The 16491-nt window shown below is 22.2% G+C and overlaps 5 protein-coding genes across 5 annotated transcripts; 4 read left to right on the top strand and 1 right to left on the bottom strand. All coding sequences in view use genetic code 6, as the record gives it.

Annotated features, from left to right (window-relative positions):
* Positions 1-5: 5 nt before the first annotated feature.
* Positions 6-4212, top strand: TTHERM_00310770 (transmembrane protein, putative; the record flags this gene model as incomplete). The annotated part of the gene is made up of 7 exons (XM_001021149.2): positions 6-621; positions 678-1306; positions 1360-1451; positions 1525-1689; positions 1748-2316; positions 2373-2667; positions 2736-4212. 7 exons carry the CDS (start codon positions 6-8, stop codon positions 4210-4212), a joined length of 3843 nt encoding a protein of 1280 aa, XP_001021149.2.
* Positions 4213-4534: 322 nt separating this feature from the next.
* TTHERM_000310769 (hypothetical protein) lies at positions 4535-7163 on the top strand (the record flags this gene model as incomplete). The annotated part of the gene is made up of 4 exons (XM_012798894.1): positions 4535-4914; positions 4974-5051; positions 5235-5691; positions 5748-7163. The coding sequence occupies 4 exons, from the start codon at positions 4535-4537 to the stop codon at positions 7161-7163; spliced, it is 2331 nt and encodes a 776-aa protein (XP_012654348.1).
* A 1155-nt stretch (positions 7164-8318) lies between these two features.
* On the top strand, positions 8319-9257 carry TTHERM_00310760 (integral membrane protein DUF6 containing protein; the record flags this gene model as incomplete). The annotated part of the gene is made up of 1 exon (XM_001021148.1): positions 8319-9257. The coding sequence occupies one exon, from the start codon at positions 8319-8321 to the stop codon at positions 9255-9257; it is 939 nt and encodes a 312-aa protein (XP_001021148.1).
* Positions 9258-10254: 997 nt separating this feature from the next.
* On the bottom strand, positions 10255-11148 carry TTHERM_00310750 (hypothetical protein; the record flags this gene model as incomplete). The annotated part of the gene is made up of 1 exon (XM_001021147.1): positions 10255-11148. The coding sequence occupies one exon, from the start codon at positions 11146-11148 to the stop codon at positions 10255-10257; it is 894 nt and encodes a 297-aa protein (XP_001021147.1).
* Positions 11149-12676: 1528 nt separating this feature from the next.
* Positions 12677-13522, top strand: TTHERM_00310740 (thioesterase family protein; the record flags this gene model as incomplete). The annotated part of the gene is made up of 1 exon (XM_001021146.1): positions 12677-13522. One exon carries the CDS (start codon positions 12677-12679, stop codon positions 13520-13522), a length of 846 nt encoding a protein of 281 aa, XP_001021146.1.
* Between the last annotated feature and the right edge of the window lie 2969 nt (positions 13523-16491).

Raw genomic sequence — 16491 nt, 5'->3', positions numbered from 1 at the left:
TTTAAATGTTTGATATTCACCCTTCTCACTTGCGTACACTCTCCTTAGCAGAAATATTTTAAGAATTTTTTGACTTCAGAAAGAGACCTGCTAGATATTTTGCCAGCAGATCTAAGCAAAAGCTCAAAAATAAGTTAATGAAATATGATACAAAAATTAATTTATTTATGAAAAATACATGCTCAATTTTTATTTCTCTTAGCGACTAGAAAAAAATAATGAGAATTACAAATACAACTAGCAAATTTTTCAAGTGTTCAAATTTATTAGATTTAGTTGGAAATCCAATAGCAATGCTCCAGCCAGAATGGATCTAAGATAAAATGTAATAAATGCTTACTTTACTTTAAGATGAAGGAGATATGCATTTAGTAAAGCTTGGAGAGTATTTTACTTTCATGCGTGATTTAAAATTAAATATTTTTCCAGTAATCTTGAGGGCCTAAATGTGTATTATTTCTAATTAATAGCTAGGGTTATCTCTGTTCATACAAAAATTAGATAATTACGAAAAATACATTGTTTGTGACTCATCTTATAAAATCTTAAATCATAATGAAAATTTTATATTTTAAAATCTTAAACTAAGCTTACAAATATTTGATAAAAGAGAATCATAAGGTAAATTTAATTTTTAAGTTTTTATTAATCATTTTTTTTTATGTGTAAATGTAAAGATTTGTTTAAGGATAAAGACATAAGACACCTAATACCATATTTGCTTGCGCTTAAGCAAAGCGAAATTAGTGATGTAAATGGATTGGATGAATTTGAAGAATAAATAGGAATAAGAAAAATATAAAACTCACAATCTCAAATTTACACAACTTTATTAATGCTACCAAAAGATGTTGAAAAATTTAACTGCTCAGAAAAATTTGATAATAATAGTAACCCATATAGCATTGAGAAATATCTAAACGAATTAGATATATTTAGTTACAATTTTTCAGTCGTGACTTTTTCTTTGTATAAAATAAAAGACTAAAAAAATTAACTTAATGACCTATTAATTATTGAAGTAACAAAGATAAAATAAATTAAGAGGATATCAGAATTAAACGAGCAATTATAAATTTTGCAGATTAATTTACAAAATAAATTTCCAACTTACAACCTAAAAGTACCAATTCTAAGTTAAAATTAACATTTAGAATAAAAATTTTAATAAAATTCATAAATGGATTTAGAAAAGTAGGGATAAAATCTTTAAAAAATTGGGCTTAATGAATTATCCGCAAAGGCAACTTAAAGTGAATTAGAAAGAAAAGGCTTATCTTCCCTTCTAACACAAGTGGAAATGAATGTAATTTCTGTTAAAAACTTACTTTATTCATCAGAATTTTTAACCCTATAAAGCAACTTGATGATAAACAGCATAAATTACAGAATGAAAACAATATCGAAAATTTACTCATTTAAAGCGAAAGCAGAGCCAATCACTTTTATAAGTAAAAATCAATTAAAATTTTATAATTATAAATATATATTTTTAATACTTAACTTAATCTTTACTAAATAAAGTATAAATTCTAACAGGCATCTTTCAAATCCAAATTTAGCTTATTTAGACTTACAATCTACGAAAAGAATAAGTGAACAATAGATTAACTTAAGTAAATAAAATATAAGCTACAGTTTTCAACACCTTTTGCATCCTACTTAGACATAATTAGAATCTCCTGCTTTGTAAGAAAAAATTATTTATAAATTTTAAAAATTAATTTAATAAATTTATTATAAAAAGTTAAAATAAAAAAATACATATTTTAGAAGATAATTGTGTAGCTTTCTATGAGCCTATATACTTAGATAATTTTAATGAAACTAATCCATAATAAAAATCGTCATTATTATAATTGTAGAGTCTTAGCAAAGTTGAAAAATAAACCACTTTTAATTAAAATGCTGATTTCCTAAACAATTAAAATAATTAACGAAAATTTGATGATGATGATAATGATGATGATGAAGATGATGAAGAACATCAAAATGTCTCAGATGTTTCTAATGCAGATTAGGTTGTAAATTTTGGAATGGAAGATGACTGCTCTGAAGAGAGCTCAACTAAGGAGCAAAAAAAGCAAGTTATTGATGACTCATGTTCAATAAATTCTACTTAAAGCTAAATATTCTCTAAAAGGAGATCACTATTTGATATGGTTTTAAGAAGTAAGAAATCTAAAGAAATAGTTTTGGCTAAATCAATTGGTTTTATATCTTTGCTAGTTATTCTATTTGTTACAATCTTTTTATACTTTAAATTGGATAATTACTTTAACTTAGAAACTAAATACTATTAAAACTTGCTGATAGGTAAATATATAATTTATCAAACTATTTAATCATTCATATTATTTTTTCTGGCTTAGGACCTTAATTATTTGAATGTTATCTATAAGTATTGAGAGGAACAGAAATATAAACAATTATCGGAGTAGATAAACTTTACCATTTTTTACCAGCTTCTTAATACAACGTATCAGATTTCATGTTTGCCAAAAATGAAAGCATATCCAAACTAAGTTAAATGACAACAGATCTTGGAAGCTTTGAATAAAATATAATTAATAATGGATTGGAAGATGAATTAATTAATAAATCCAGTTAAATAATTTTAGAAAATATGATGGAAAAAAGTATATATAACGTTACTTTTACTAGTTTGTAAATATTTATTTTTTAAATAATTAACAATGATAATTTATTTAAATAATTTATATTTCATTTTAAAGGTATTAATTACTCAACATCCCCTCAAATATGAGACAATATACTTATTTTGGAACAATAGATTCAAGGACCTACATTTATTCAAATTATTAATCTTTCATTGACATTTTTACAGGAATTCTAGAAGTACAAGGAAACTTAGCTAATGATCAACTGTAAAATACTAAAGACCTAATCATTCTAAGTTTTATTATTTATGAAATAGCTTGCTTATTATCTTCTTTGATTATTCTTCCTTTATATTATATAATTTAACTTAAAAATGAAAACATTTTGAAATTATTTTCCACTTTTAATGCTGATTTCTTAAGGTTTATGATTGAAAAGTACAGAACAGCTGGTAATTTGGATCTCTTCAATGTTTAAAATTAATAGCATTATATAAAAGGCAGCTCTTTAAAATCTAAAAACGATAAAGAATAATTTAGTATGTTTAAAAATTAGCATAAAATTTATTAAAAAAACAATAAAAATATCAACACAAATAATTAACCACAACAATTAATGAAAAAGAAAAGATAAGTTTCTAAAACAAACTAACTATAAAAGTTTTCAGTAAAAGTTTCAATGATCTCATTTCTTGTTTTTTTTACTATTTCAATTTATAGTATTCTAAATTACATAATTACAAAAGATTACTTTAATAACTTTACTTATAATATTTAAGAGCTTTCTTTAATTGCTTAAACTAAATCTCAACTCAGTTTATCCTATGCAGCAGTAGATTTGCTTTATAATTCATACGCCTATAATTTTAATTAATCTGATGTAGATTCAATTCTATATGCATATAATAAATTTATAGATAACGAGCTTTAATAAAAAATATAACAGTTACAATAAATCTAGCAAAATTTTTAATCGAATAGCAGAAGCTTTATACCAAATTATTAGGATATTTTGCTTTAAACGCTAAATAAAAATGCTTGTTCAATACTGAGCTCTGAATACATTAACAAGTATTCAAACTTACAAATTGTAAATGGAGATAAAAATTCTTATTAAAACTGCTAAAATGCTTATCTTGGAATACTGCCTCAAGGATTGATAGTGAGTCTGAATTTAGCCATACAAAAATTTAAAGCATTAGAATAGTTATATATTTCTACAAGAACTAATGCGAAATTGTTTTTTTATAAAGTTGCTATGTGGGACTTATAGAATAATTTTAAGCAATTTGACTATCTTTATTATTAAGTTAGAGTTATCTTGGAAACTTTGTCTTAATTCATGCTGATTTCTTCTAAAGACTACATAAGTTACTTATAATACATACAATTTGTTCTCTTTTTATACAGTATTTGTGTTACAACAATTATTCTCTTCTTTCTCTGGAATAAATATGTAACTTGGATTGACTAGTCAGTATTCAAGACAATATCCCTCTTAAGTCTAGTTCCTATTGAGAACTAACTTGAAAATCCATACATAGTTTCATATTTAAACAAAGAAAAAAGTAAAATGAAATAAGATCATTGAATGATTTGTACTTTAAAGCTGATTAATTCTTAGTATCTTAATCTTTTGCATTATATATATATAAATAAGTATTTAATTGTATATATAAATTTTATTATAATTAGTTTTTTTATTTATTTGTAATCTGTTTAAATTAACTTATTTATCAATCAATCAATTAAATATTTCTTTTTAAAATTCTTTTCTTTCTTTATAAATAACTGTAATTTAAGTAGAAATAAGAAATAAATTGCAGAAAGCGTATTTATTTAAAATTAAACAAAGTCCAAAAAACTAAGGAGAGAGAGGGAGAGATAAGTAAATAAACGAGTAAAAAAGTAAAATGTAAAAAGTCCAATTAAATAAGCAGGGAAAACCTCAGTCCTTTAAGAAGGTTCAACTGGGAGTTTTAGGAAAGCCTCTAAGCGGTATGAATCAAATGAATTTAGATTACTCTGATTCAAAGAGTTTTATAGCATTTTATGAGAGCTAAAGGCGAAGAGATGAAGATTAGTTTGAGAAAAAAAACATTTTTAAAGTATTTGATAGCTACATTAAAGAAAATTCATCAAAAGAAGAATATTTTAAATAAAAATCTAAACAGATGAAAGAAAGAACACTAAAACATAATTTGTATTATATTGACCAATAGATTATCTAAAAAGAACTCAACGAAATATCGCTCACTAATACTAGAGCTGAGTTTGATAAAAAATCTTCAATGTAAATATAATTACTATAGTAGAATAATAGATTTAAATAATATATTATTAATTAATTAGTTAAAGTGATGAATTGTTGCTGAATAAACAAATTTAAGCAGCTTAATTTATTTAGGGCTTTAATGAACAAAGTAAAGGGTAAGCTAATAAGTACTTAGAAAATAACTTCAATAAATAATATGAGAATTGAATCGATTCATCATAGAATAAATCAATTTAAAACATAATAAATAAGTTATTGCCTAAGTAGTAGTTGAACAGCTAATAGTAAATTTTAGAATAATACTAGAAGAATGGTCAATAGAAATAATAATAACAAAGTAAAACAGGAGCAGGAGAAAATTTTTAAAATTAAAGCTAAACTTTCAATCGCAAAGAAATGCATATTATTAAGCTTAAAAATAAAAATCAATCTTCAAAGATAGATGAGAATTAAGAATATCAGTAAATTTAACAATGCGAGCAGAATTAAGGATTGTTTTAGATTAAAAGAAAAGTAACTAATTTTTAAGTAAATTCCAAGTCAGACATTTAAACTAAACAATTATAATATGAAAGAGTTAAATCTCCTACTTAGCTAAACTAATCTATAGTAGCAAGTATGGATATTAAGATCCTTAAAAATTAAAAATAAGTTACATTTAGCAGTACTCCTTAGTAAGTTATTTCCTTAAAGCATTCTCTATCAAGTTTAGATGTAGCATCAACAGCATAAAAATTTAAGTAGAACTCAACCCACTAAAAAATAAATACTCAAATTATTCATTCTTAATAAGAAGTAATTTATCAATTATTTATAGATCAAAAATAAATAAATATTTTTAAATTTTATAGATAGTTTAAGATCTACCAAGGAAATAATCAATCTACTTTGCAAACAAACTAAATTAGGTTATCAATGACTTGGAGAAGCCTTTTAAAGAAGAATAAGACTTATTTTTAGAACCAGAAACAAATGATTGCATTGTTTAAAATATTGAAAATAAATAAAAAAAAATAAATTAAAGCGAAAGCGATTATTTGCAAAATTAAATGGTTTAGTAAGAAAATTAGGATAGCTTAATTGGAATAATATCTCCTTAGTAACAAAATTAAAATGAATAACAAAGAGAATAAGAAAAAATGAGTAAAATTAAAGAAAATTCTAGTTAAAATGATAGAACTGAAATATAAAAAAGCAGTGAAATCAAAAATGATTAATAAATCTATTTGAAACACAACTTTTCTCATTCTTAGAACTAGCAAAATACAACGATTTAAAAGTCTAACATAAATTTGCTAGATTAATCTTAAAATGCCTAATAAATTTAGAAAAAATCTTCAGAATAACCATAAAATCAAAAGAAGGTCTATCAAAAGAAATAGTAGCGAGCAGAAGAAAAAAAAACAAATATTATTAAAAATTCCAATAAAATATAGAGCAACTCTTCATATCGCAGCGTCTTTCTTCCTAATAATTTTATAATTATTTTGGAAAAAGGGTTTTCTCTATTCACATACCATTTTTCAGAAAAATTTATGTAAGAACGCATTTTAACGTTTCTCACAATTTAAGATTGCATGTCTCTACGATTGGTAAATAAGGAATTGTATAGGAGAGCAAATAAGATTTTGTTTTTGAGGAGTTAGAGAGAGTAATTGATAATCGAAAAAAAGATATTAAAATCAACTTACAGATCATAAATTAGTGATTTTATAGAAAATTAAATTTAGGACTTTGTCCAAATTATCGAATCTTTCGAAGATATTTAAGATTCAGATTACTCAGAATTTATGTAAATGGTAATACCGCCTTAAAACCTTTTAGTCGTATTGCACATATTTCTTTGCTTATTCGGCAAGAAAATAGTTGGAATAGAAAGTCTTTTAGATAACAGAGCTTAATGGAAGAGAGTTATGACTGTTTGTTTTGTAAAAGGGTGTGCTAAAGAATAAATAAAAAAAATCCATCAAAAAGCAAATTTAGAGTAGCTACATGAGCTGCTTCCTTAAAAAATTTATGAGCATACTAGAGAATAAATCTCTTAGAATGACTCTATCCTATCTCAGTTGACTTCTGAAAAGTATCCATTTCAATTTAAGTTATTCACATTTGTAGAAAAGATTTTGGATCTTTATGAAATCCTGTGCTTGAAATATCCAAATGTCATAAAATTTATTGAATTATTAAAATAAATAAAAAATGACCCTGAAATAAGAGTATTATCATTTGTGGATGATAACTTTTGCAATAAGTTTGAATTAGTTTGAGAAGAAAACAAGAAATGACTAAAATTAAATTAAATTAGTTAATAAATAAATTATCTGAAAGCAAAATGCGAATATTAAATTTAATTAATTTTCACTGGCATAAATAAATAAATATATCATTATTACTTTCTTTAGTTCTATATTTAGCATCATAGTGTGTTTATTTAGTTTAGTTTTGTCCGTAAGAATGTTTATCAAAATTTATTTTTTTACGTATTTAAAATAATGTCATTAGAACATAGGTTCTTAACGAATTTATAATTCCTATTTTTTTTATTTTTAAGCATTCTATTCACAAATGATATTTAGCTAAATATACAATCTGTATACACTTAAATATAACGCGTTTATCAATTTGTTCTTATAATTTAAATTAAACTAAAAGTTTATCTAATACTAAAAAAAATTAGTACTTATTGCAATATATTTAGTGTGTATAAATACGAAAACTCTTCAATAAAAAAAGAGATTAAAAGCAATTTTGAACTTAAAGTATTGTATATTTAAGTTACAAATAGGTTATCATTTTTTTCAGAAATTTAATTAATATCTAAATTAAAAAACAATTAAATATGTTTTAAATCCAATTAAATAAATCTGTTACTTGTTATCCTAAAAATATTTCTAAAAAAATTGTATTTCATTATTATTTTGTGTGTATTCTCTGGTTATAATTGCCTTTATATCTGCAAAATATTTTTTAAATGAGAAAAATCCTCAAGTATATAAGCTAGCCTTGCTTGAATTCTGAAAGTTGAATATGAAAAGTAAGAAATATAGCCAGTTTATAAATAATAATAAATAATTTATAAAAAAACAAATCCATATTAGCTTTGTAAGTATCTAATTAACTCTTAGGTCAGTCGATTTTAGGAATATATTTAATATAGTGATTTATAGATAGTAGACAGAAAGCGAGAGATAGATAGATATTGCTTATTGAGTTTAGTAAAAATTTAAAAACCAAAATTTATTGATATATTTAATACCTGTATTTTTGTAGTGTAATATAAATAAATATAATAAGTAAATAAATAAAAAAATATTAAATAATACTTTTAAAATTATTAGATAGGAAAATATAAAAGATTCATCAAAATATATTAAAGTAGAAGATAATTTATTAATAAGAAATTTAGTTTTAATTACAGTACAATGGATTGCCTATACAAATTTATTACTCGTTAAATGGAGGTTTTTGAGAAAAACAAAAGAGCCCCATCTATTTACACTATTTTTTCCTCCATCTTTTACGTATCAGTTGGTATGGCAATTAAGAAACTTAGAGACATCCCTCCTTGTGAAATTCTATTCTTTAGATCTATTATTTGCTTCTTTGCTAATCTAGCTCTACTAAAGGTATCCAACACTCCTACTTATGCTACCACTAATAAGCTCCACTTTATGATTATGTTCAGAATTCTTTTTGGTACTCTTGCTCACTTTTGCTACTATCAAGCCATTAGTATGATGAACTTAAGTGATGCTATGGCTATCTTTTTAACCACTCCTATAGTAACAACATTATTAGCAAGTGTAATTCTCAAGGAATCCTTATAAAAATAAATCATCATTTCTATATTAGTCAGCTTTGCAGGTATCCTTCTTATAGTAAAGCCACCATTTTTGATGGAAGCAATTGGATTGAGTGAATCAGCAGCTGAATTAAGCGTTGCAGGTTTAATCATTTGTGCAGTGTTTGCTTTATTTGAAAGTTTGACTAATCTTGTTATCAAATCAATTGGAAAGTAAATCAGTGTTTTAGCAGTTATACAATATGTTTACATTGCAGGTATCCTCTTTAACAGCACTTTAATGGTTATCAGAGATGAATTCAACCCAAATGTCTACACAATTGAGAAGTTTGGATGGATTTTTGCTCTTTCAATTTTAAATTTCTTAGCTCAGCTTATTTACAATAGAGCACTTTAATTAGGTAAGACTTCAGAAGTTGTTCCTATCACTTATAGCTAAGTAGTTATGAGTTTTTTGGTAGATATAGTAGTATTCTCAAAAGAAATTAGTCTTTTGAGTGTTGTAGGAGCTGTTATGATTATAGGAGGAAATTATTCTATCATCATGCAAAAAAAATGAAAATAAATAATTATTTTATCAAATAAAAACAGTAAATTAGTAAATCAAAGAAAAATTTAGCAATAAGTAACCAAAATATAATGTAATGTAATTTATTTATTTTATTATAAATTCTTGTAAAGATTCTTAATAAAATCATAATTTAACAAGTTTATCATATAAAAAAAATATTCAAATGTTGTAAAGATAACCCATAAAAATAAATTGTTATTAAATTATAAATAAATTTCATTTTTGACTTTAATATTAAAGGAAAAACTTAAGAAAAATAGTTTTACTTATTATTTATTAAATTAATTTTTTTTAATTTTTAATTATGGAATATAAATTTACTGTTAATTTATTTTTTAACTTATAGTTAATTAGTTTTACTTATTATTTATTAAATTAATTTTTTTTAAATTTTTAATTATGGAATATAAATTTACTGTTAATTTATTTTTTAACTTATAGTTAATTAGTTTTACAAATTATTATTTTAATGAATTATTTTATTTGAAATAATTCAAAATAAGTAAATAATACTGTAAAGAGCTATTAAATAATTTTAAAGATTAAAAATCAAAAATCTAAATTTTTAAAGTAATTAATTTATTTTTAAAGGCTTAAATCGTTTTGCATAATGCAGATTAAGATTTTGGTTTAAAAGAAATATTGATTTTAAATGAAAATAATTTTAATTAATAGAGTCTCTTATGAATAATTTTGTGTTATTATTATTATAAAAAAATAATATTAACTGTAAATGGTAATATAGAATACTAAAGTTATAACATATGAAATTAAAAAACTTTCATTTAATATTACTTAAAACATAATATGTTGTAATTGGTACTATCAAGCAAAAATCAATTGCTTTAGAAGCTTGCTTTGCTTTGATTATTTAAGATTTGATAAAGTTAAGATTTTTAAATCCATATAATGAATTATCTAGTTAGATAAATATATAAATTGAGAGATAAATAGATTTATAGATTTATTGAATTAACAACATTTATCAAAAAATAAACTTGAGACTCTTTATGTACTGTTCGTAATTTTTAATCACAAAATCAGAAGTATCAATAAAATAAATAGAAATCTATTCGTCTAATAATCTATCTTCTATTTATTAAAATCCTTCTTTAAATTTATCATCTTCCCTGATTTCTGTGTACTTAACACTATAAATTACTTTTCCTATATTCAGAAGCTTACAAATCTTTAAACTTAAGCTTGAAGTTAGTTCCATCACAGCGTTTTGAAACCCGTGTTACTTTACAATTTGAGCATTATGTAATGATAAGTAGAACCCTACTCCCATGCCTTAAAAATTTTTATGGGTACCAAGTACTACTTAATGAATAATTTCTCCTTTTTTAATATTACCTAAGTTGATCCCTAATAGCTCACTAAGCTTTATTTCAGTGATTTAGAATAAATTAAGAATAAATTAGATTTATGGCACTGTGGTTGATGCTATTTGTTATTCATACATGTTAAGATCTGCTTAATCACAAGAAATTATTGCTGAAATCACTTTGCTACAAATATTTCCATCTTAATCTTTATACTTTTATATTGCTATACTAGATAAATTTGATCCAATTTTAACAATTTGCTCTATAAACTGTCTCAAATCTTGAAAGCTAATATTTGTTGATTTACAAACGGGTTCTTAATTTACAAAAATATCAGTTAACAAATCTATTGTTTCTTCATAATATTCTTGCTTAAAAGGCTAAAATGTTATTTAATCAAATAACTATTGCTGATTTTCAGTTGTTTTTTGCTGAAGTATCTTATTTTTTTACTCTTTTTATAATAGATTTTTACCCTTAGCCTTATTTTTATATTTCTTAGATATAGTTTTGTTTTTATTTTTACTTTTTTAAATAAACAAGTCACTCATTAATTAACCTTTGTATTTTTACAAAAGAATATTTTAACTCTAATTAATTGATTAAATTTTGAAAAAGTATTATATTATTATATGGTAAAAAACTAAATATTTATTATTGATCTCTACCTTTTATATAACAAAATTACTTTCTTTTTAATAAGTTTTTGATTTATATTCTCTCAATCCTATGCTTATTAAAAATATTAATTATTTCTCATTTTTTTAACCAGTCACAAAGTTTAAGAAACTGATCCTAAAACTTTTTAATTAATCTATCTGTTATCTAAATTAATTTAGATGCACTGAAGTAAAAATCAAGCAAAATTTGTAATAAGCATAAATTCAGTCAACTTACGCATTAACTCAAATCAAAATTTATTAAAATCATAAAAATTATATATTGATTGAGTTAGTCATTTTTTTAAGAACTAAATTTAAATTAAAAAGATACAATAATAAGAAAACCTAATTTAATTCTTTACTTTTTTTTGTTTAAATAAGATAATTTATTAAATTATATTTTTATAATATATTTTTTTTTATGCAAAACAAATTTAATTTAATAGATATTGTTTAATAAAGAAAAAAATATAGAATAAGAATGAATTAATTTATACCTCTATGAATATCATACAAGGTAAAATTAAAATGAAACTATATATTATTAGATAGCACTTGAAGTACTATATTTAGATAAAAATATTGCACACAAATAAAAATTTAAATATACAGTATTTTTAGTTGAAAATATTGGTTTTTAATATTTTTTCAAATTAATTTAAAATTTAATAAATTTTGTTGAATATTAAATAAAAATTAAATTAAATTAATTTTTAATTTATGGTTATTCAAATTATTAATTATTTAAAAAATTTATGATTTCTTTAAATTAATTAGAGTATTTAAGTATAATCAAATAAAAAATATTTTAATATTTTACTGATTTGGTATATTATATATTTTAATGCTTTGAAATAATACTTTTGTGATAATTGTTCTTTAAAAAATCCATCAAATGTAAAAAGCAATTATTAAAATAGAAATAAATTTTATTTTACTTAACTATTATGTAAATTTGAGTTGCAAACTAACTTTAAAAGCTTTACAAGTAAATAAATAAGATGATGAATTAAGTGCTAAGATGACTCAATCAGGAATTTAATACTCAAAATCATAGCAAATAAAGACTTCATCAAATAAATTAATTAATTTACTTTAGGAATGAGTCAAAAATATGGGAATTAAATGAAAGAAATACGCAATAATTATTAAAAAAGAAAAACTTAAATATAGATTTTTAGGCAGATTTCTTATGATAAATCCTTTCTAATTAGAAAGAAATAATAGAAAGATGAAAGAATATTTTTTTTCAGCTCTAATAGTGATCAGTTTAATATACATTTATAACTTTGAATGAATTAAAAAGTAAAAAAGTTGTGAATCAAGTAGGATATAAATTATTAATTAATAAAAATAACAAAAAAAAGGTAAAAAATAGAAATATTAAAATTAAATATAAAGTTAGTAGATTTTAAAAATGCAAGGAATAAAAAGCTTCGCAAAATATTCTTTAGTTTTCCTTTCAGGAATAGGATTTTAGTAGATATACTCTAACAAAAAAGTTAATTTAATGGAAGCAATTGATGCTAAAACATCTTAATTTAGGGAGTATTTAAACGAACACAAATTTATCTATCCTAAGATTTATGATAGCTACTTAAATTTTTGGAATAAAGATCACTTCTTAGAAAAACTCATTTTAAAGGAGAGCAATGGGTTACTCCACTATAAGATATTCTTCCCAGAAGAGTTTTTAGAAAACATTTTTAAAGAAGATAGCCAATAAACAGTTGAAGAAAAGCTGAAATATTGTAAAATGTCTTGTGTTTTCACAGCAAGTTCTTCATTGCAAGGACATATGGATATAGTTCATGGAGGATTCTTGGCAACAATTATTGATAATCTCTATGGATAATTGGGAACTCTGTCAAATGACTTGAAACCTTGCGCAACAGCTAATTTAAATATAAATTACAAAAAACCAGTAAAAGTAGGAGAAGAATATATTATTAAGCTAGAAGTTTCTAAAATAGATGGAAGAAAAGTCTACATTACTGCTTAGATAGAAGACCACAAAGGTCAAATCCACATTGAAAGCACAGCTCTTATGATTTCTGTTAATTGGGGAACTTCATCTTGGAAAAAGATGTTCACCCATTTACACAATATTTCCAAATTGAATGAAAATCCTATTGAAAAGCAGTAAAATCTTATTTTGTAAAAAGACAGTAATTTGATTAATCCAGAATACATGCTAAATAAGGAGTATTTAAAGTTAGAGCGTCCTATGTCGCGCCTTTATGATTTATTTATTCCATATTGAGTTTAATATAAAATTTTGAAAAATTGTAAAGATACAAATAAAAATTGAGTTACCAAAATAGTTAAACAAGTAAAAATTATCAATAATAAATAAATATCCTAGAGCTACTACTAATTAATTATAATAAATTTATATTTCAATTTTATCCAATTTCAAATATATCTATCTATATTTTTATAGTAAAAAATTTTATATTCTTTACATTAATGCAAAAATTATATACTTAAATCTTATATCACAGATTAAATTTTTTAGTTCAGTTAAAATAATTTGAAATTCAAATTCTTATTTATCTTAATTCAAAGGTTATTTATTTAAGTTAAAATAATATTATTTTTAATTTCAACTGAAACATTCTATCCTTTTCATAAGCTATAAATAAATAGATTTAAACTTAAATAAAAATTTTTAAATTAAATAAATTTATATAGCAGTTGAAAATTTAAAAAATTTAAACAAAAGATAAAAATAAAAACTGTTGAAAATAAATTAAACAATTCAATTAAATTTTAATATTAGATATTTATTTTCAAAACTTAAATTATTTAAATTGAAATATTTTATGAAGATTGTTTTTTTAGCATAATTAAATTATGCAAATAATTTAAATTAAATTTTTAAAATTGTTTTTTTATAATTTTTATATTCAATTAATTATTTCAAAAATTGCAATTTTTAGATATAAAAATAGCAATATTTTAACTTTGACATAAGAATTCAAATTATCAATCATATTTACCATATAAAATCCCAGTTTTGTTAAATAGGTAAAATAATAAATATTCAGTTTACTAAAACTTTTTAGCCATAAAACTTTTCTTGAAATACTTGATAAAAATTTGTTTTTTAATTTAAATTAGGCTCTTGAAATTGAAATATATCTTTATCTTCATCTTAGCGTTCAATATAATAGAGTAAAATACATACATGCTTTCTATTTATTTCATAGACGTGCTTCAATCTACTAATCAGCAGCAATTAAATTTATACATAAATTAACAGTTTCTAAATCTACGATTGGCATTTTGTTATTAATTTAGTTTAAAGTATAGAGTTTTTTTGTTTTATTTGGTTGTTTACATTTTTAAAAATAAAATAAAATTTAACTAAAATTAAACTAATGAATGTTACAGATATAAATTATAATACATCCACTTTTAATAAAATATAGTTATATTTGTAATTTATTTTCCTTTAGTTTTGAACAGTAAATGTAAATGCAAAATTAAGATTTGTATTTAAAATATTTTGGCTAGTTTATAAAATTAATGAAGTAATTGGTGTCTTTACTAAAGACAAAATTAAAATCAGAAAAGTCTTATTCAAAATTATATAAGTAGCATTAAAAATTTGATTTGAAAAACTAAGTTTATCTATTATCAATCAAAGTATATGGATAAAAGTTAAATTATTACTTTATTTACAAAATTAAGAAAATAAGTATTTGATATTAGAATATACTGATAAATACAACTCTTCTTTTCACACTCAATTTAGAAACAAATTATCTTTAACTAATTATTACTTTTGTAAATTATATTGATACTTTGAGATAAAAATTTATTAATTTTTATTTTAAAAAAAATTTCCATGTTTTAATGTTTTTAAGGTAAATTTTAAACAAAAGGAGTCTTGCTTGAACAAAAAATTAATTTTTGCCGCAAAAATAGTATTTGATATTAAAGCTAGGTCTATAAAAGAATTATTTGTTTTTTGATACATAAAGTTGTTTGTCAATGAGAAGAATTATTTTTTTTTGAAATATAGCTAAATAAATTAGATAATTTTTTTTGTTTTGTGTATTTTTGTTGAGAATCTAGGTATATTGGTAAATTCGGAATCTGAAAAGTGATGCATTTAGGGTAGTAATGGTGCTTTTAGTCTTATATATAATAAGTAGAAGCATCAATAAGACATATAAAATGCACTTAATTGATTGAAAATGAGTGGGGGTAATCTCAAATTAATTCCCTCTTTTTGAATTAGAGTAATGTGTGGTATTAAATTATTTGAATTGAGTTTATTATTAGCCGAATTCGTCTAGCTTTAATTGAATCACCTTAATTAAGCAGATTAATTACACTGATTAAATGAGGTTAATAGTTTTTTCTACTATTAAGAGTACAACTCTATCTATGTCATACAAATAGAATTCATACAATTAATTTATTGATTTGCCTCAAGATAGATAGATACTTAGATAAATAAATAGATTGATTGTTATATATAATGAAATTGATTTGCTTCCTGTTATACTGAAATTTATTAATAAACTAAATTATATATCTTTTAAGTATTAATTATTTTTTGTCATTTATTCATTAACTTCCTTCAAAAGCTGAGAATAGAGAGCTGATCATAAACGTCATTAAACAAACAAAACCACATAATTGTTATATTTTTTAATATTACCTACGAAAAAAATCAAATAAAAACTTTATTAAGAGATTTACATATTATTTTATAGCATTTCACAAATTAATTTTTTACTTTTGCTTCTTCTTTTATCATCGTAAGATTTGAGAGCAAGTTTTTTTATATCAGTTAGTTGGACAATTTTATTTCTATAAAAAAATTATATTTCAATAATAAATATTTTTTCAATGTCTGTTCATTAAATGATAAATTTTATGGGGATAATACAAAAAAAAAAATTGAATTTGATTTTTATTTGCTGATTTATATGAATATATTCTTGTTTTCTTATTTAAATATTGGTAGAATAGGAAAATAAGTCAATATTTAAATATCTGAGTTCGCTAATTATTTATCAATTAAAAAGTAAAGCAATTACTAGTATTAATGATGAAAAAATTTTATTTTAAATGATCATCATCTAAAAAATAAAGGAATAAATTAATTGTAATGTAAGAAAAGAGCAAAAGAGAATTTTTATTTATTTTAGTTAAGAACCAGCATATTTGATGGCCTTGGATGTAATTGTATGTAAGTAAGAGTTTATGTAAGAG

Source organism: Tetrahymena thermophila (assembly GCF_000189635.1).
Source record: "Tetrahymena thermophila SB210 genomic scaffold scf_8254551, whole genome shotgun sequence".
NCBI classification, from domain to species: Eukaryota; Ciliophora; class Oligohymenophorea; order Hymenostomatida; family Tetrahymenidae; genus Tetrahymena; species Tetrahymena thermophila.
The sequence above is the reverse complement of the archived record's forward strand: the minus strand, read 5'-3'. Positions and strand labels throughout refer to the sequence as shown.